General features: G+C 40.5%; 5 protein-coding genes across 5 annotated transcripts; 4 read left to right on the forward strand and 1 right to left on the reverse strand.

Annotated features, from left to right (window-relative positions):
* The first annotated feature begins 975 nt into the window (after positions 1-975).
* LOC127506801 (histone H1-like) lies at positions 976-2564 on the forward strand. Its single transcript, XM_051883631.1, has one exon. It carries the CDS (start codon positions 1038-1040, stop codon positions 1656-1658), a length of 621 nt encoding a protein of 206 aa, XP_051739591.1. The 5' UTR covers positions 976-1037; the 3' UTR covers positions 1659-2564.
* Positions 2565-3243: 679 nt separating this feature from the next.
* LOC127506860 (histone H2A) lies at positions 3244-4760 on the forward strand. Its single transcript, XM_051883695.1, has one exon. It carries the CDS (start codon positions 3272-3274, stop codon positions 3656-3658), a length of 387 nt encoding a protein of 128 aa, XP_051739655.1. The 5' UTR covers positions 3244-3271; the 3' UTR covers positions 3659-4760.
* A 68-nt stretch (positions 4761-4828) lies between these two features.
* On the forward strand, positions 4829-5340 carry LOC127506844 (histone H3). Its single transcript, XM_051883678.1, has one exon. It carries the CDS (start codon positions 4854-4856, stop codon positions 5262-5264), a length of 411 nt encoding a protein of 136 aa, XP_051739638.1. The 5' UTR covers positions 4829-4853; the 3' UTR covers positions 5265-5340.
* Positions 5341-8549: 3209 nt separating this feature from the next.
* Positions 8550-10179, forward strand: LOC127506895 (histone H2B). The gene has a single exon (XM_051883737.1). It carries the CDS (start codon positions 9388-9390, stop codon positions 9760-9762), a length of 375 nt encoding a protein of 124 aa, XP_051739697.1. The 5' UTR covers positions 8550-9387; the 3' UTR covers positions 9763-10179.
* Positions 10180-19679: 9500 nt separating this feature from the next.
* LOC127506896 (histone H2B) lies at positions 19680-20117 on the reverse strand. Its single transcript, XM_051883739.1, has one exon. It carries the CDS (start codon positions 20098-20100, stop codon positions 19726-19728), a length of 375 nt encoding a protein of 124 aa, XP_051739699.1. The 5' UTR covers positions 20101-20117; the 3' UTR covers positions 19680-19725.
* Positions 20118-20373: the final 256 nt, after the last annotated feature.

The raw sequence follows: 20373 nt of genomic DNA on the forward strand, positions 1-20373 counted from the left end.
GTGTGTGTGTGTGTGTGTATATATATTCAATCAGTTTTAAGAGCAAAATTATATCTATTTAAATTCAGCAGTGTCCAAAGTATGTTGTTTTAGGCTGAGACCTTTTCTCAGTTTTGGATTAGGGTTAAAGAGAGATGGTGTATGTTTGGTTTTACGTGTGAGGCACAAAACATCAATCTTGAGGAGGCAATGACATAAGAAATGCTAGCGTTGCAATACAAAGTTTCAAACATTGTCCAGAAAATTACAAGCTAGAACAAGAAGAGAAAAAAGAAACCGTGATAATAAGTTGTATTTAAAGTAGATATTTAATAAAGAGAAACAAAGATGACGATTTACATTTTCATGGTGTACATCAGCTTATGAAAACGTATTTAACAAGTTAAAATATTAATACTTGAGTGATGAAACGTATATATTTATTATTATTATTATTATTATTATTATTATTATATGGACTGATCATCTGCTGGCAGAAGATGAGGGCCAGACAGGAGAGTCACAAACACTCGGATCCTCAGGATGATGTTCGTGTGTTTCAAGCTGCCCAAAACAACAGCTGTATGAAAGCCTCCTCACGCCCCTCACTAATGCTGAATTCATTAAAGTCACCTTCAGGCTGTTTTCTGAACACACAGCGGACGCGTTCAGGCTTTTATCAACTTTTCCATTAAAACTATCCATCAAATTTACACGCGGCTTTTCCCCGTGGCTGATGGTCGCCTTGGATTTGGTCTGACGGAGGCAAAAGAAACATTTCCTCTTCGCGTATTTTAGTCTCCAGTGAAAGCTCAGTGCCTCTGCTCGGTGCTCACTTTGTTTTGACTGTGACAAACTATTTTACCGCTTCAGTTTTGTCCCAAATGTAAGAGAAGAAAACACAAGCGAGAGGAGCTCGTGGAGGCGCAGAGACACCGAGCAGAGCGGGTTGAGTCTATAAGGTTCTCATGTGTTATTTAAGAGCGCAGCGCCGCTCGAACGCTACCATTGTTCAAGCCAGACAGCGTTTGATACAGCACAGATCCGATTCGAGAGAGATGGCAGAAACCGCTCCAGCACCGGCCGCTGCAGCCCCGGCCAAAGCGCCCAAGAAGAAGTCAGCTGCGAAAGCCAAGAAAGCAGGTCCAGGCGTCGGTGAGCTCATCGTCAAAGCCGTGTCCGCATCCAAGGAGAGGAGCGGCGTGTCCCTCGCCGCTTTGAAGAAAGCTCTCGCTGCCAGCGGTTACGACGTGGAGAAGAACAACTCCCGCGTCAAGATCGCCATCAAGAGCCTGGTGACTAAAGGCGCCCTGGTGCAGGTCAAAGGGACCGGCGCCTCGGGCTCATTCAAGCTCAACAAGCAGCAAGCCGAGACTAAGAAGAAACCGACCAAAAAAGCAGCTCCTAAAGCGAAGAAGCCCGCGGCCAAGAAACCCGCTGCTGCCAAGAAGCCCAAGACCGCAGCGGCAAAGAAGCCCGCTGCAAAGAAATCGCCCAAGAAGGCCAAGAAACCCGCCGCAACAGCCGCTAAGAAGGCGACGAAAAGCCCCAAGAAGGCAAAGAAGCCAGCAGCCGCTAAGAAAGCAGCCAAGAGCCCCAAAAAGACCAAGGCGGCTAAACCTAAGGCGGCAAAGCCTAAAGCCGCCAAGCCTAAAAAGGCAGCGCCCAAAAAGAAATAAATTCTTCACTGTTTTTCCTCAACGGCTCTTTTAAGAGCCACCCAATAACTCTGAATAAAGAGCAAAACTCCGATGTTATTGATTTGACCTGCAATTTCAATAGCTAATGGAAGTAAATTTTTGTAAAAGCTTAAAATTCGTTAACATGCGTGTTCTGGGCGCAGTATTTAAATCACAAAAAAGCAAAGGAACATTCTACAATGCTTGACATTTAATTGCCTCATGTACTTACTGGTTTTAAAAGCTGAAATTCAGTATACACCTGCAAGCGGACAAGCCCGGAAATTTAGTATTAATGCTTGGTACAAAACTGTTTAATTTATATATTTATTTATTTTAAATAATAATGGCAGGCCTCGTTTACCCTTCGAGGTGGACGTAGGAAAAAAAAAAAGTTTTGGAGGGAAGTTAAGTGATTAGTTTAAAGTCTTAACAGGCTGTAAACCAATGGGCGACTGGCACTGTTTCAACCGGTTTGACCCCCGGATTCACAGACAAGGCTTAAGCTAGTCCTAGACTAAAATGCATGTTTGAGCTGTTAACTGAAAGTAATTTGCACTGACATATCTTAAAGTACGTCAGCGCCATTGTTTTGTCTTGAGATGCACACAAGTGATGTTTTTTTTTTTTTTTTTTTTTCTAAGGTACATTTATAAAAGCTACTTAAATGTCCTAATAGAACCAAGGCCAAATCCTGGCTTAGTCTAAGCCCTTTCTGTGAAACCGGGCCTATATCTTGGCAAAGTAAATTATTTGTAAAACTTATGTTAAAATATTGTTTCACCACTTTAGTTTTACTGACAATGTTTTACACATGCTGACTGTGTATTTAGAAATGCTATAAACTATGACAGAGGTTATTAATATTTATCTCAATAACCTTAATAAATAATTAACCTTACTTTATTGAGGTTTACTGGTGTTTTTATTGAGGTTTACTGGTGTTTTTACTCCGCTCCTGTTAAATAATAAGGAGGTTCCTAGTTCATGGAAATTATCAAATATTATTCCGGTACATAAAATATCTAATGCCACTCAGTTATTGGGAGCATTGGTTGTTGTCAGAGGAGTTTTCTCATCCCTTACATTCTCAATCTCAGTCGTTACCATCAAGGAGAAAACCTCGGAAGAGTAAAACTGTGTACTAGATGTCGTTTGTGCCAACATACAGTTAGAATTTTAAATGTTGAGACATGAATATGAGTAGGTGTGGACATGGATGGATATATTATATATGTACACATGGGAATGTCATTTTTTAATTGTTTTGTTTCTTTTTTTATATATATTGTTGTGTTGGTGTCCTCGTGTATGGTGTATAGTGAAGCCAAAGACAAATTTCCACTTGTGGACAACAAAGGAAATAAACTCTTTCTTTCTTTCTTTCTTTCTTTCTTTCTTCCTTTGTCTAAAGTCTATACTGCATAACCCGGTCACTAAAAGGGGGTGGGGTTTGGAGGTGTGTGTTGGAGGGAAGTCCAGTGATTGGCTTGAAATCTTAACAGACTGTCAACCAATGGGCGACTAGAACGTTCGCTTAAAGGCAGTACCTCGAAAACTCACTACTTTATTCTCTCAGCGTTGTTTTGAAAGAACAGTTACTTAAAGTAAAAATGAGCGGCAGAGGAAAAACCGGAGGTAAAGCAAGAGCCAAGGCTAAGACTCGCTCATCCAGGGCTGGACTGCAGTTCCCCGTCGGCCGTGTTCACAGGCTTCTCCGCAAAGGCAACTACGCCGAGCGCGTCGGTGCTGGTGCTCCTGTTTATCTGGCGGCTGTGCTCGAGTATCTTACCGCTGAGATCCTGGAGTTGGCTGGAAATGCCGCTCGGGACAACAAGAAGACCCGCATCATCCCCCGTCATCTGCAGCTGGCGGTGCGCAACGACGAAGAGTTGAACAAACTTCTGGGCGGAGTGACCATCGCTCAGGGCGGCGTGCTGCCCAACATCCAGGCTGTGCTGCTGCCCAAGAAGACCGAGAAACCCGCCAAATCCAAATAAACGGATTCAAATCTGTCTTATTGAAACCCAAAGGCTCTTTTAAGAGCCACCCATTTTTTCTGATATAGTGCACTTTTCTTTAATTGTTCTGGAACAATTATGTATCATGCACCAAATAGACTAGTTACTAATACGAACTATTCTCTTTTAAAGTGGACATAACTACATACAAGCCAGGAAATACACTGGTATGTTTTTATTTATAAAGCCTTGTCAGGGTTATTACCTAAATATCTCCTAAAATTGCTGAAACTTAAAACTAACACATACAACTAGATCTGATCATATCTTTTTGATTTCATCTAAAAAGAAAACTACTTGTGGTAGTTCCGCTTCTGAATTTACTGCCCCAAATGATTGGAATGTGTTACAAGCTATTGTATGTCTGCGCATTTAAAACATATTGGCGAGTCCTTTTATCTGAAAATGTTTAAAATTGTGTGTGTGTAATATATATATATAATATATATGTGTACACACACAATTGTACTGTATATGTGTTGTAATGTATGGTTGTTTTTCAGTAGATCTTCACTCTTTTGCCAGGCTGTTACTGAAAATAAGATCCTGCTCTTAATAACTTTCCTGGTTAAATAAAGGTTAAAAGAAAAATGAAAAATAATTTAACACCATAAACGCAGTTGGTTGATTAAAAAAAAAAAAAAAAAAATCGGCAAATTACCCTGAAAACAGTTAAATATACGATTGCAAATACAATAGCAGCAACAAAGTGTTACAAATGCATGATAATCCCTTGTTTGTTTGATAGAGATGTTTTTTTTTTCTCTCTCTCTCTCTTTTTGGCTAGTGTGTTCTGTTTGGTTGTAGTGCTTTTATACAGATGAAGCGATTTTGTTTGAATCCGAGATATGTACAACCATTAGGAATAAGGTGAATATTTCAGAACAAATAAATACAGCATGTGAGTAAAAGGCCTTTGGGTGTGTGTTACACGGAACAAAGTATTAAACAGATCAAAGCACATTGAGCGGGAAACCCTCTGCTTGTTTGAAAAGAGGGAGCGCGCAGTCATTGGCTAGCAGTCATAAGCACACGTCACACATTAGCCAATCACAAGCCTCGGCACCCTCGCGACACTGTGAGCTCGTGGCCGCGCAATGCCTTAAAAACAGGCGTGTAACAGAAAATCGCATTTCCAGCTCAAGCAGGTTAGAGTAAGAAGAAGACTGCAGCAATGGCAAGAACCAAGCAGACCGCTCGTAAATCCACCGGTGGTAAAGCCCCGAGAAAGCAGCTCGCTACCAAAGCCGCCCGTAAGAGCGCTCCAGCCACCGGCGGCGTCAAGAAGCCCCATCGTTACAGGCCCGGGACCGTGGCTCTCAGAGAGATCCGCCGTTATCAGAAGTCTACCGAGCTGCTGATCCGCAAACTGCCCTTCCAGCGGCTGGTGAGAGAAATCGCTCAGGACTTCAAGACGGATCTGCGCTTCCAGAGCTCCGCTGTCATGGCCCTGCAGGAGGCCAGCGAGGCTTATTTGGTCGGTCTGTTTGAGGACACCAATCTGTGCGCCATCCACGCCAAGAGGGTCACCATCATGCCCAAGGACATTCAGCTGGCCCGCCGCATCCGCGGAGAGCGCGCCTAAACCCGCATTAGTCACATCAAACCCCAAAGGCTCTTTTAAGAGCCACCAAAATTACACTGAACGAGGGAGTTTCCAGTTTAACGCTTAATATGGGTCGAAAGTTGCATTAACACTACTTCAAAATCTACAATTACTATTTATTAATAAGAAAAATAAGACTTTTAAGCATAAAGTGTTCGTTGTATTTGTTTTAGTATGCCTTTGAGAAATCGAGAGTTGATTATATATTTAAATGAATGTTTGTACAAATGGTTTAAAAAAAAAAAAAGTGTAATTACAAAGTTTTTCACAATTTTTACAGTTTTTTTTATAGAAGCTAGGACACATTTCTCAATACTTAAGTCACTTTTGCAAAACTCTTCACACAGTGAGCACAACAGAAGTCTGGGCTAAACTGAGGATCAATTATCATTGCTTTGGCACAAAATGCATTCAATGACTACATCTCTCAAATTTCATGAATTTCTGATGTTAGTGTTTTTAGGTCAATGTTTTATGAGTGACAAAGTGTGTTTGCTCAGTGAAAACCTTTGCTAGTGTTCTGGAAGAATGAGTTGATTTGAAACATGTATGAAGTGTTTTGGTAGATTTAGTGCATTTTGAATGTGAAGTTAACCTCTGTGCCAAGATGAAAGTTGGTTAGGAGAACTGTGTGAAGAGTTTTGAAAAAGTGACCTAAGTATTGAGAAATGTGTCCTAGCGATTGTAAAAAACTGTAAGACATTTCTTGAAACCTTCACCCATTTCCTCAGCATTAAACACATATCCAAATCTTTAAATTACATTTACAAAACCCCCTGACTCTTCTGGCAAAATCAGTCGCCTCAAAATCATTTCACCTGTTCTCAAAATCAAACAATGCTTTCAGATCAATATATTAACACTACAGATCATTCCTTAGACACCACATAAACAGCATCCAGAGCAGCTGGTTTGATCACATCATTTTTGAGCCATTGTTTGTAAACAATAATTGTGTTGTAGTTGTGTTTAATTTTGCCACTTGTGTTTACTGTTTTCTAACACAAACAAGTGCATCACAGTGCGAGTGGGTCAGAATGTGTTTAGAGTTTTGCAAAAAGAGTGCACGAGATGTGCAAACAGCGTCTGTCTTACAGAAAGACTGATTTTTTTTTTTTTTTTTTTTTCTTCGATAAATGGGTCTAGGCTGGGCCATTGAGCATTTGGTTCAGGTTCAGGTTAGTGTTTTAGCAATTGTGAAAAAAAAAAAAAAAACTCATTTTTATACAGTTTTTAACCAGTGACCTTCTACCCAGGTGTTTGACACTTCTTTTTACAGTTTTTTTTTCAACTGCTTATACACAAAAACCTTACTTGTCACACAATTTCTGAAACCTGACACTCAAACACCAGAGCCACACACCAGTTCTGCAAAACCATACACTAATCCTCGGCCTTCGACTCATTTTTCAATTTCATAAAACACTTTTTGCAAAACACAACACATTATTCTCTACATAACACACACAAATCTAACAGGAAGTATCTTGATTTTCTTTTTCAAACACAACCAATCAAAATGCCACACTAATTCATCAGTGCCTCACACGAACTCCTCACATGTGCAAACACTCATTGCAGCAAATCATGGCTTTAGAATAGGCCTATAAATAGGCCAAAGGTCAAGTTTTAGGTTTTGCCCAGCTTATCTGTTGTCTACTTGCTTCCATACTCATTCTTTCTAAACCTTATTGAGGTTTTTTTTTTTTTTCTCCACATGGTGCTGGAAAGTGCATGATCGTCATCCCTTTGTCAACATAACACTTCTCCAGGCAATGGAGAAGGCATGTGGAGACACTGACGCTGCCTCCATCCAAGGTTGGATACGCAAGAGAGAACATATACCCAAACATCTCGCCCACCAACAAACACACACACACACACACACACACACACACACACACACACACACACACACACACACACACACACACGTTGGGTTTCCATGTTTTATGGGGACATTCCATAGGCGTAATGGTTTTTTCCTGTACAAACTGTGTATTCTGTCCCCATACACTAACCCTACCACTAGACCTTCACATGACATTCTACTATTTTTCAGAAAACATCATTCTGTATGTTCTTTTTTCCTTTTCTTTTTTGGTCCAACTACACACGGTTGATGTATTTCTTTTCTTTCGTACTGTGCAATACTGTATTCACAACCACAAATGCTTACAGTAAAAAAAAAAAATAGTTTGGTTTCTGTCTTGCTTTCATGCTTACCATGAATTTTTCAACATCTCAATGCCAATTACTCTCAATCTTGTACAGAAATGTACATAGGAGCTCATGAAAGAAGAGCTTTAGGTTTTGAATATTAGTGTGTATATGATATATCCAAAAATATAATATTATGGCAAATGTGTTTGCAAAGTAAGACAAATGTTTGCTTTTGAGATAGATGTGTTTGTGATATTTTGAATGCAGTGCTTCATTTTGCAAGAGATGTGAGGCATTTTGCATTTTTGTGTGCAATTCTTGGATTTGTGTGTAAAGTTTTGAAAAAAAAAAGAGACAAAGTTTTGAAAATGTGTGTAAGCAGTTGAAAAAAACTGTATCTTCAAACAGTCTGCCAAAACATGTACAGTTGGCTACTTTACAACTCTTTTGAAATAGTTCAGTCTAGACTAACACATTTCATTGTCATTCAGTATCTCTGTATATGATATGATGATATTATAATATTCTCTTTGTAAATCTTATAAAATAAATCTTATAAAACTTGATTTTAATGTTTAACAAAGGACAGGCCTCGTTAGATCAGTGTTAGGGTTAAATCATATTGTTTTGTGCTCGAACCATATTGAGGAGAGGGGAGGGGCTTGTTGCGCCTTGTGACGCGGCGTTGGTTTCTCTCAGGTCCTGTAAGCAAATGTAAAAGGCCGCCTAGAAACGCTCATGCTCCATTCTTTATCATCATTTGATAGAGTTGTACTAAACATGCCTGGAAGAGGCAAAGGCGGTAAAGGGCTCGGAAAAGGAGGCGCTAAGCGTCACCGTAAAGTTTTGCGCGATAACATCCAGGGAATCACCAAACCCGCCATCCGTCGTCTCGCTCGCCGTGGCGGTGTCAAGCGTATCTCCGGTCTGATCTACGAGGAGACCCGCGGAGTGTTGAAGGTGTTTCTGGAGAACGTTATCCGCGATGCCGTTACTTACACCGAGCACGCCAAGAGAAAGACCGTGACCGCCATGGATGTTGTGTACGCGCTGAAGCGACAGGGACGCACCCTGTACGGCTTTGGAGGTTAAACTCTTAAAATCAGGAAAAACTACACAAATCCAACGGCTCTTTTAAGAGCCACCCACGCTGTCACATAAAGAGTCAATGAAAATTTTTTTTTTTTTTTTTTTTTTTTTTTTTAAAGATCAAAAAATAAGCGTCACTAACGAGTTTATAAACAACGTACAGTGTGTATGGGAACTATCAGTACCTTTCCTTTCCGTTTTCATTAAACGACAAATGATTCCTATCTATAAGTGGAATACTAAGACCTTTTGTGTTACACGATGTTTAGCGATGTAATGAACTTTAAATATTGTATTTCACAAAATAATAAAAAAAGGCAATTTAGATCAGAAGGGACCAAAGTTAACATAAGTGAAAATAAAGCAAACATTAATGAAGATGATATTTAGTTCACCCAAATGGTTTTATATTTATTATCCCTGTGGTTAAATGGTTCAACAGTTTTGTGAATGAGGCTCCGATCAAAAACTGCTTTTAAAGGGTGTCTGACTGTTAATGGTCTTTTTCCTTCAAAACTCCCTCAAGGGTTTCAAACTTATAAGATGGTTCACAATAGTTGTCTAGAACCGCTTATTTTCTCAAACTAATAATAAAAGAGCGGGAAACGAAACAAAGGAAACAGTCATGGTGTAGTTCAAACATTGAGCGGTTGGCGGCGGCGCATGTGATTGGCCCTCATTCCGCTCGTGATGCTTTGAGTTGTCCAATGAAATACGAGTTCATGGGTTTGGCCTATTAAAAGAGGCAATCAGGTAGTTCCCGTATCTCTTTGAAAATTAGCATAGGGCAGTATAATAAATACCTCTGTATTGTTTCTGAGTTTACGTTGTTTTGTGAACGAGCAGTATCATGCCGGAACCAGCGAAGTCCGCGCCTAAGAAGGGCTCCAAGAAGGCCGTCACGAAAACCGCCGGTAAGGGAGGAAAGAAGCGCAAGAGGTCCAGGAAGGAGAGTTACGCTATCTACGTCTACAAAGTCCTGAAGCAGGTTCATCCTGACACCGGTATCTCTTCCAAGGCGATGGGCATCATGAACTCTTTCGTCAACGACATCTTCGAGCGCATCGCCGGTGAGTCGTCTCGTCTTGCTCACTACAACAAGCGCTCCACCATCACTTCTAGAGAGATCCAGACCGCCGTGCGTCTGCTGCTGCCCGGAGAGCTGGCCAAACACGCCGTGTCCGAGGGCACCAAAGCAGTGACTAAATACACCAGCTCCAAGTGAGGTGTGATGTGACTTTAACCACCACAAAGGCTCTTTTAAGAGCCACCCATTTTCTCAGATAAAGAGCTTTCAGTGTTTCAAATGCAGCATGTCTTATGAGAAATTTCAGTAAAAGTGTTGGATTCCATAATTTCATTTTGGTGGTACTCAAGGACCGGTTTGAGGACTGCTGCAATAAGTAGGCTAACATACAAAAATACAATAATGTACATATGTTGATGTGTTTATTCTTGATGTGAGTTTCTAATGGTTTACCAATAGTTTAGTGACTTGAACAAAAACTTCTGAAGTAAGCTATATGCAGGATAAAAGTATTTGACAATCACAGACCGCAAATGACAGCTGGCCCAGATGACTTAAACAATGACTGAAATTTGGGCTAAATATGGCTCGCATGTACAGGTGCTGGTCATATAATTAGAATATCATCAAAAAGTTGATTTATTTCACTAATTCCATTAAAAAAGTGAAACTTGTATATCGTATTCATTCATTACACACAGACTGATATATTTCAAATGTTTATTTCTTTTAATTTTGATGATTATAACTGACAACTAAGGAAAATCCCAAATTCAGTATCTCAGAAAATTAGAATATTGTGAAAAGGTTCAATATTGAAGACACCTTGTCCAAAAGATGACCACTGACACCTTGCACAAGGAGGGCAAGACACAAAAGGCCATTGCAAAAGAGGCTGGCTGTTCACAGAGCTCTGTGTCCAAGCACATTAATAGAGAGGCGAAGGGAAGGAAAAGATGTGGTAGAAAAAAGTGTACAAGCAATAGGGATAACCGCACCCTGGAGAGGATTGTGAAACAAAACCCATTCAAAAATGTGGGGGAGATTCACAAAGAGTGGACTGCAGCTGGAGTCAGTGCTTCAAGAACCACTACGCACAGACGTATGCAAGACATGGGTTTCAGCTGTCGCATTCCTTGTGTCAAGCCACTCTTGAACAACAGACAGCGTCAGAAGCGTCTCGCCTGGGCTAAAGACAAAAAGGACTGGACTGCTGCTGAGTGGTCCAAAGTTATGTTCTCTGATCAAAGTAAATTTTGCATTTCCTTTGGAAATCAGGGTCCCAGAGTCTGGAGGAAGAGGGGAGAGGCACACAATCCACGTTGCTTGAGGTCCAGTGTAAAGTTTCCACAGTCAGTGATGGTTTGGGGTGCCATGTCATCTGCTGGTGTTGGTCCACTGTGTTTTCTGAGGTCCAAGGTCAATGCAGCCGTATACCAGGAAGTTTTAGAGCACTTCATGCTTCCTGCTGCTGACCAACTTTATGGAGATGCAGATTTCATTTTCCAACAGGACTTGGCACATACCCAAGTATTGAGTGCTGTACATGCTCATACTTTTCATGTTCATACTTTTCAGTTGGCCAAGATTTCTAAAAATCCTTTCTTTGTATTGGTCTTAAGTAATATTCTAATTTTCTGAGATACTGAATTTGGGATTTTCCTTAGTTGTCAGTTATAATCATCAAAATTAAAAGAAATAAACATTTGAAATATATCAGTCTGTGTGTAATGAATGAATACGATATACAAGTTTCACTTTTTGAATGGAATTAGTGAAATAAATCAACTTTTTGATGATATTCTAATCATATGACCAGCACCTGTACTTGCCTAGCTAAAGGGCAAAATCATATCATAAACTAAAGATACTGAAGAAAATATTCATGTAGCCTACATTGTATATTTGTATTTGTAGTCTATATACATGAAATGATACATTGTTAAATAAGTCAGGCTTTTTGCAGCAGAGAATTCAAATCAACACACTTTTATTTGATAAATAACTCTGATAAGTAGCCGGGTTGCCAAGTACCCAACCAGAATTTGCAATTTGAATATTTGTACAACTTGGTGTTAATGAGTGTTGATTATTAAATGTTTCATCAATCACTTTATTGTTAAATCGTCTTAATTTTCATTTTCCACCTAAATGAAAATTTCAGTTTTGTTGTTTCGGTAAAAAAATTAATTTAGGTGCATCACTAGTAGCATCACTAGCCTTGATATATCTGGACTAGATCAGCAGAGACACTCCAGAGACATTTCAAAACGCTGTTTCAGATTTGAGAATTACATTTGTTTGTGTAAAATAAAGAAAAGGGTGATTTCATTTTTTTCTGCTTTTAAACCACACTAAATCCAGTCAACATTTGAAACCACTAAAAATAGACTTATCATATTTATCATATCACACACACACACACACACACACACACACAAGACTATATAACTATATAACATCTAGGAATTCCCATTAAAATAAATGGGGAGTCATATAAACTATCACAATCTCTCCTGTCAATTGTGCCCTACATCTCCCATTATCCCTCCTGACTCCCACCTACACCTCCTCAATCACCTGCACCTACAACCCATCCAGCCTCTTATCAAGACAGCTTATAAATGCTTCTCAGTTCATTGTTTGGTATTGTTTATAAAGAGTGGACTACATACCAGGGGCCGTATTCACAAAACATTTTATCTTACCCCTTAGAGTTCTCCTAAATAGCAGTAAAAGTTCATAGCTAAGAGTTTTCTCTTAAAACCTATCCACAAAGCTGCTGATTATCAACTTTTACTAAGGAATAGAGAAAAGTCTTAAAGGGATAGTTCACCCAAAAATGAAAATTACCCCATGATTTACTCACCCTCAAGCCATCCTAGGTGTATATGACATTCTTCTTTCAGATGAATATAATCAGAGTTATATTAAATAATGTCCAGGGTAATCCATGCTTTATAATGGGAGTGGATGGTGCCCCAAATTCTAAAGACAGAAAAAATGCACTCATCCATTATAAAAGAAGTCCACACGGCTCCGAGGGCTTAATAAAGGCCTTCTGAAGTGAAGCGATGCGTTTGTGTAAGAAAAATATCCATATTTAAAACTGTATAAACTGTAATCTCTAACTTCCGCTAGCTGTCGTACGCGCGTTCACGAGAGAGTGGCGTTCCATCTTGTGACATAGGACGCATGCGCAGCCTGAGCTCCGGTGAGAATATGCTAGTCTCGTGAGAACCAAGTTGTGTACAGCAAAGGAAATCCATGTGAAGAAGCAAATTATTTGAGCTATACTCTACATTTTATTAGTGTTAAAATGCTGATTTCTTGTGAATATCCGGGTTGCTTCAACAAAGTTAAAGTCTTGAGATTATGTGCGCTGACATCAAAAGGAGATGCAGAGCGCTGTGCGTGACTGGCTGATGCTTCAAACCTGGATTGTTTGTTTGTATGCTTTTCTGCACTGATCGGATTACTGCTTTATTTGTATTTCTATATCACCATCGGATTACTGTGCTTTTCAGATTACTCCAATTCTAACTGTTGGTGCTTTGGACTTGATTGTTGACTGCAATTTTTACTGCCTGCAAGTTCTGTCATCGGGCTGCTGCGAGCTCTCTACCCTGTTGCGTCTTCCACCACTTTCGGCTCATCAGATGGGTGAGTTATCGCTTTCTCTATCAGTTGTGCGGTTTGTTTACTGCTTGCTATCTGGGTATGTTGTCTCCCTCTTAGCCTGCTGTTTTTGGTAATGTGACTTACGGGGTTTGGCTAACGTGGTTTTCGCTAGTGATTGGCATTTACTCCGACAATATAAACATGCCTCGGCCAACAGTTTTTCAGTTTGTTTTGCTGCTGCAGCCTCCTCCATCTCCCGGAGTTCCTGGTCGGTATACTCCGGTTCAAACAAATATGGCTGGGCAAAAAGTCTTCTCTTGGCGTATATCGAAATCCTCCAACATTTTTCTTAAGAAATCATAGTTTTGCTCTTTCCTCTGTACTTATGTGTTCGTCACCGGAGCTCACACTGCGCGTGCGTCCTACGTCACAAGCTGGGACCCCACTCTCTCGTGAACGCGCGTATGACAGTGAGCGGAAGCTAGAGATTAGAGTTTATAAAGTTTGAAATATGGATATTTTTCTCACACAAACGCATTGCTTCACTTCAGAAGGCCTTTTCCCCCCCCGGAGCCGCGTGGACTTCTTTTATAATGGATGAGTGCATTTTTTTCTGTCTTTAGAATTTGGGGCACCATCCACTCCCATTATAAAGCATGGATTACCCTGGACATTATTTAATATAACTCTGATTATATTTGTCTGAAAGAAGAATGTCATATACACCTAGGATGGCTTGAGGGTGAGTAAATCATGGGGTAATTTTCATTTTTGGGTGAACTATCCCTTTAAGCTAAGATAAGGGGTTTTTGACCTCGTTTCTAAGGATGATGTCAACATGATGTCAACTCATCTAGTTACCTTGACATTTTTCTGCATCCTTCTGCCAGGCCGAATCCTCACTCTCAGCTGGTTCCTATTCTCAGGATATGGGGGGAGTACTCTGGGTTTGGGCTAAATTCTGAGTTCAGAGCCTTACCTCAGACAGTACGCCAAATACGCTTATTTTACTCTTTTACTCTGTTCAATCATTTGACATCAGTGTCATTATTTTCTTTTTCTTTTTTTTTCAAAAATTTTTTTTTGTCACTATTGCCTTTTTATTATGATAGGACAGTGAGTAGACAGGAAGCGAAGTGGGAGAGAGAAAGGGGGGAAGGGATCGGGAAAGGTCCATGAGCCAGAACTGAACTCGGGTCACCCGAGCTGCCCCACAAGGCTGTTGGCGCAGACAATGGGACATTATTTTCAACTTAACCACAATGTTTTATTCTCCATTATTCAATACATTTTGCCTGTACATAAATGAACCTTTATGTCTTCGCAGATTAAAATCTATGAATCAAAAATATTTATCACATTCATGAAGACCACGCTCAGCACCCAAGTCTCTCTTACCTCAATGGTGTACAGTGTCTTTGGTCCAATTGCTGTGGCAGATTGCCGGCCACAGCCATTTTAGGATTGTTTGTGATTTGGTCTTAGTGATGTAGGAGTCCTCTTGACTACTCCTAAATTTTCACAGATTTAGGAGCTAGATTTAGTGCTAAAATGCTTTGTGAAATACTAGAGCAAAAATTTAGTAGTGCTAAATTTAGGACTGACACGCCCATTATTCACGAGTTCACACTTACAAATAATCAGATAGAGTAAAACAATGTGTATTTGGTGTGCTGTCCGAGGAGAGGGCTCTGAGTTTGGTATTGGCTCGAACCCAGAGTACTCCCCCTGTATCTTTGGTTAGGATAGTAACCAGGTGAGTGTGAGGAGACAGGGTGGTGGAGTGATGCTGACAAAACTGTCGAGGAACATTGGTGAGTCTGTTACATATTTATAGGCCTCCTCTTATGCTGACTGGGTAGATCATTTGAACATTGCTCCTCCTGAACTTTGTTAATAAAACATATTTTTTTAATAGTTTCTCCAAAACTGACAAGTTAGGAGCTACTTTTAGCCTTAAGGTGTTTTGTGAATATGAACCCAGATCTCCAGTGTTGTGTTTCTCCAGCATGTGTGTCTCCAACGGGTGTCTCTCCGCTTGTGTGTCTCAAGTGTGTGTGTCTCTCCAATGTGTGTCTCTCCAATGTGTGTCTTCAGCTTGTGTGTCTCTCTCCAGCGTGTGTGTGTCTCAAGTGTGTGTGTCTCCAGCACGTGTCTCTCCAGCTTGTGTGTCTCAAGTGTGTGTCTCCCCAGCGTGTGTGTCTCCAGTGTGTTTCCCCAGCTTGTGTGTCTCCAGCGGGTGTCTCCCCAGCTTGTGTGTCTCCAGCGTGTCTCAAGTGTGTCTCTCTCTCCAGTTTGTCTCCAGCATGTGTCTCTAGCATGTCTCTCTCCCCAGCTTGTGTGTCTCAAGTGTGTCTCCCCAGTGTGTTTCTCAAGTGTGTGTGTCTCTCCAATGTGTGTCTCTCCAGCTTGTGTGTATCAAGTGTGTCTCCAGCATGTGTCTCCCCAGCTTGTGTGTCTCCAGCGTGTGTGTCTCCAGCTTGTGTGTATCAAGTGTGTCTCCAGCATGTGTCTCCCCAGCTTGTGTGTCTCCAGCGTGTGTGTCTCCAGCTTGTGTGTGTCTCCAGTGTGTTTCCCCAGCTTGTGTGTCTCCAGCGGGTGTCTCCCCAGCTTGTGTGTATCCAGTGTGTGTGTGTTTCCAGCATGTGTCTCTTCCAGCGTGTGTGTCTCCATTGTATGGCGTTAAATGATGGACAAAACAGGGCACGTGCATAAATACAACACGCAAGTGAATAACAACAGTGTGAGCACCGAGACAAAGCTCGCACGTAAAATATAAACCTGCAGAACTCGCAAATCCCAAACTCGAGCACAAAACAAATGATTGTGCACATAAATTACACGAGTCGTGAGCAGAAATAACAAAGCCGCGAGACGAGTCCTGATAGGTCCCACACGCGCGCAGATCTGAACACACGCGTGAGTTCCTTTCTGCACACGCACAGGGATCTGATCTAAACACACACGCAGCTGAAATCTTCACATACAATAGTCAGTTTTGACACTCAGGGAGGGGGCATAAAAAAAAAAAAAAACTTCCTGTTAACAAATGCTATTGGCTGCTGGCCAAATCCTGTATTGATTGGCTGCATCTCTTCGAGTCTCTTGTGATGGCTGTTGTTGGACAAGGACAGACAGATTGCGGGAAGATTGGGAATCGACAAAATGGCAGACAGTAAAGAGGTACGGTTTCTTTCTAAATTCCTACTTAATTTCTTGTAGCTGTAAGATATATTTATATATATATATATATATATATATATATATATATATATATATGTGTGTGTGTGTGTGTGTGTGCTTTCTGTCTTTGATAATAACTGTAAATAGGTTGAAATACGCTGCAAGGCATTTAGTGTACCTGCTAAGAGATACACTGAACGCAGGTCCATCTAACGCTAATGTTGAAAGGAACTTTAGTGTTTCACAAAATGGTTAGCATATAGATAGCTAGATGTCAGATAGTTAAACAGCTTGTTACTGTGGTAAGGGCCATCCACTACTCAGCCTCTACATGTTTTCATTATGTAGATGAAATGCAGGCTCAGAGAGGAAGCCAGTCAAGGCCCTAGGACCCCTGGGGCTGGGAAAGCACAGCAGGGGCAGCAGAATATGGCCAGGTTTGGAAATTAAGTGTACATTAAAATTTTTATTATTACTCTCCGAAATGTTTGATTCTGATTTGTCAGTCGCAACATTATATAACCGATAATGACCGTGGTCAGTAGCAAGGCTTTATAATGACCGCTCATCCGGCCCTTCTCCCCTATCTCTTATCACACCTCGGATGAATGCGCTCTAGTTTTACTCAAACTAGTGTCATCTAGCCTCTCAGTTAGTGACTGTAATTAAAATGTTTGTTTTTGTTTTTCTAAAGTAACAACTTTAGAACTGTTTTTCTTCGCGGAAGCTTTACGTTTAATTAGCTAATAAAATATTAACTCCGATATGATAAATATGATAAGTCTATTTTTAGTGGTTTCAAATGTTGACTGGATTTAGTGTGGTTTAAAAGCAGAAAAAAATGAAATCACCCTTTTCTTTATTTTACACAAACAAATGTGATTCTCAAATCTGAAACAGCGTTTTGAAATGTCTCTGCTGATCTAGTCCAGATATATCAAGGCTAGTGAAGCTACTAGTGATGCACCTAAATTAATTTTTTTACCGAAACAACAAAACTGAAATTTTCATTTAGGTGGAAAATGAAAATAAAGACGATTTAACAATAAAGTGATTGATGAAACATTTAATAATCAACACTCATTAACACCAAGTTGTACAAATATTTAAATTGCAAATTCTGGTTGGGTACTTGGCAACCCAGCTACTTATCAGAGTTGTTTATCAAATAAAAGTGTGTTGATTTGAATTCTCTGCTGCAAAAAGCCTGACTTATTCAACAATGTATCATTTCATGTATATAGACTACAAATACAAATATACAAAGTAGGCTACATGAATATTTTCTTCAGTATCTTTAGTTTATGATATGATTTTGCCCTTTAGCTAGGCAAGTACAGGTGCTGGTCATATAATTAGAATATCATCAAAAAGTTGATTTATTTCACTAATTCCATTCAAAAAGTGAATGGAATTAAACTTGTATATTATATTCATTCATTACACACAGACTGATATATTTCAAATGTTTATTTCTTTTAATTTTGATGATTATAACTGACAACTAAGGAAAATCCCAAATTCAGTATCTCAGAAAATTAGAATATTGTGAAAAGGTTCAATATTGAAGACACCTGGTGCCACACTCTAATCAGCTAATTAACTCAAAACACCTGCAAAGGCCTTTAAATGGTCTCTCAGTCTAGTTCTGTAGGCTACACAATCATGGCGGAGACTGCTGACTTGACAGTTGTCCAAAAGACGACCACTGACACCTTGCACAAGGAGGGCAAGACACAAAAGGTCATTGCAAAAGAGGCTGGCTGTTCACAGAGCTCTGTGTCCAAGCACATTAATAGAGAGGCGAAGGGAAGGAAAAGATGTGGTAGAAAAAAAGTGTACAAGCAATAGGGATAACCGCACCCTGGAGAGGATTGTGAAACAAAACCCATTCAAAAATGTGGGGGAGATTCACAAAGAGTGGACTGCAGCTGGAGTCAGTGCTTCAAGAACCACTACGCACAGACGTATGCAAGACATGGGTTTCAGCTGTCGCATTCCTTGTGTCAAGCCACTCTTGAACAACAGACAGCGTCAGAAGCGTCTCGCCTGGGCCAAAGACAAAAAGGACTGGACTGCTGCTGAGTGGTCCAAAGTTATGTTCTCTGATGAAAGTAAATTTTGCATTTCCTTTGGAAATCAGGGTCCCAGAGTCTGGAGGAAGAGAGGAGAGGCACACAATCCACGTTGCTTGAGGTCCAGTGTAAAGTTTCCACAGTCAGTGATGGTTTGGGGTGCCATGTCATCTGCTGGTGTTGGTCCACTGTGTTTTCTGAGGTCCAAGGTCAATGCAGCCGTATACCAGGAAGTTTTAGAGCACTTCATGCTTCCTGCTGCTGACCAACTTTATGGAGATGCAGATTTCATTTTCCAACAGGACTTGGCACCTGCACACAGTGCCAAAGCTACCAGTACCTGGTTTAAGGACCATGGTATCCCTGTTCTTAATTGGCCAGCAAACTCGCCTGACCTTAACCCCATAGAAAATCTATGGGGTATTGTGAAGAAGAAGATGCGATATGCCAGACCAAACAGTGCAGAAGATCTGAAGGCCACTATCAGAGCAACCTGGGCTCTTATAACACCTGAGCAGTGCCACAGACTGATCGACTCCATGCCACGCCGCATTGCTGCAGTAATTCAGGCAAAAGGAGCCCCAACTAAGTATTGAGTGCTGTACATGCTCATACTTTTCATGTTCATACTTTTCAGTTGGCCAAGATTTCTAAAAATCCTTTCTTTGTATTGGTCTTAAGTAATATTCTAATTTTCTGAGATACTGAATTTGGGATTTTCCTTAGTTGTCAGTTATAATCATCAAAATTAAAAGAAATAAACATTTGAAATATATCAGTCTGTGTGTAATTAATGAATATAATATACAAGTTTCACTTTTTGAATTGAATTAGTGAAATAAATCAACTTTTTGATGATATTCTAATTATATGACCAGCACCTGTACATGCAAGCCATATTTAGCCCAAATTTCAGTCATTGTTTAAGTCATCTGGGCCAGCTGTCATTTGCGATCTGTGATTGTCAAATACTTTTATCCTGCATATAGCTTACTTTAGAAGTTTTTGTTCAAGTCACTAAACTATTGGTAAACCATTAGAAACTCACATCAAGAATAAACACATCAACATATGTACATTATTGTATTTTTGTATGTTAGCCTACTTATTGCAGCAGTCCTCAAACCGGTCCTTGAGTACCACCAAAATGAAATTATGGAATCCAACACTTTTACTAAATTTGTCATAAGACATGCTGCATTTGAAACACTGAAAGCTCTTTATCTGAGAAAATGGGTGGCTCTTAAAAGAGCCTTTGTGGTGGTTAAAGTCACATCACACCTCACTTGGAGCTGGTGTATTTGGTCACTGCTTTGGTACCCTCGGACACGGCGTGTTTGGCCAGCTCTCCGGGCAGCAGCAGACGCACGGCGGTCTGGATCTCTCTAGAAGTGATGGTGGAGCGCTTGTTGTAGTGAGCAAGACGAGACGACTCACCGGCGATGCGCTCGAAGATGTCGTTGACGAAAGAGTTCATGATACCCATCGCCTTGGAAGAGATACCGGTGTCAGGATGAACCTGCTTCAGGACTTTGTAGACGTAGATAGCGTAACTCTCCTTCCTGGACCTCTTGCGCTTCTTTCCTCCCTTACCGGCGGTCTTCGTGACAGCCTTCTTGGAGCCCTTCTTAGGCGCGGATTTCGCTGGTTCCGGCATGATACTGCTCGTTCACAAAACAACGTAAACTCAGAAACAACACAGAGGTATTTATTCACTGCCCTATGCTAATTTTCAAAGAGATACGGGAACTATCTGATTGCCTCTTTAATAGGCCAAACCCATAAACTCGTATTTCATTGGACAACTCAAAGCATCACGAGCGGAATGAGGGCCAATCACATGCGCCGTCGCCAACCGCTCAATGTTTGAACTACACCATGACTGTTTCCTTTGTTTCGTTTCCCGCTCTTTTATTATTAGTTTGAGAAA

The sequence above is a fragment of the Ctenopharyngodon idella genome, chromosome 24 (assembly GCF_019924925.1).
Source record: "Ctenopharyngodon idella isolate HZGC_01 chromosome 24, HZGC01, whole genome shotgun sequence".
NCBI classification, from domain to species: domain Eukaryota; kingdom Metazoa; phylum Chordata; class Actinopteri; order Cypriniformes; family Xenocyprididae; genus Ctenopharyngodon; species Ctenopharyngodon idella.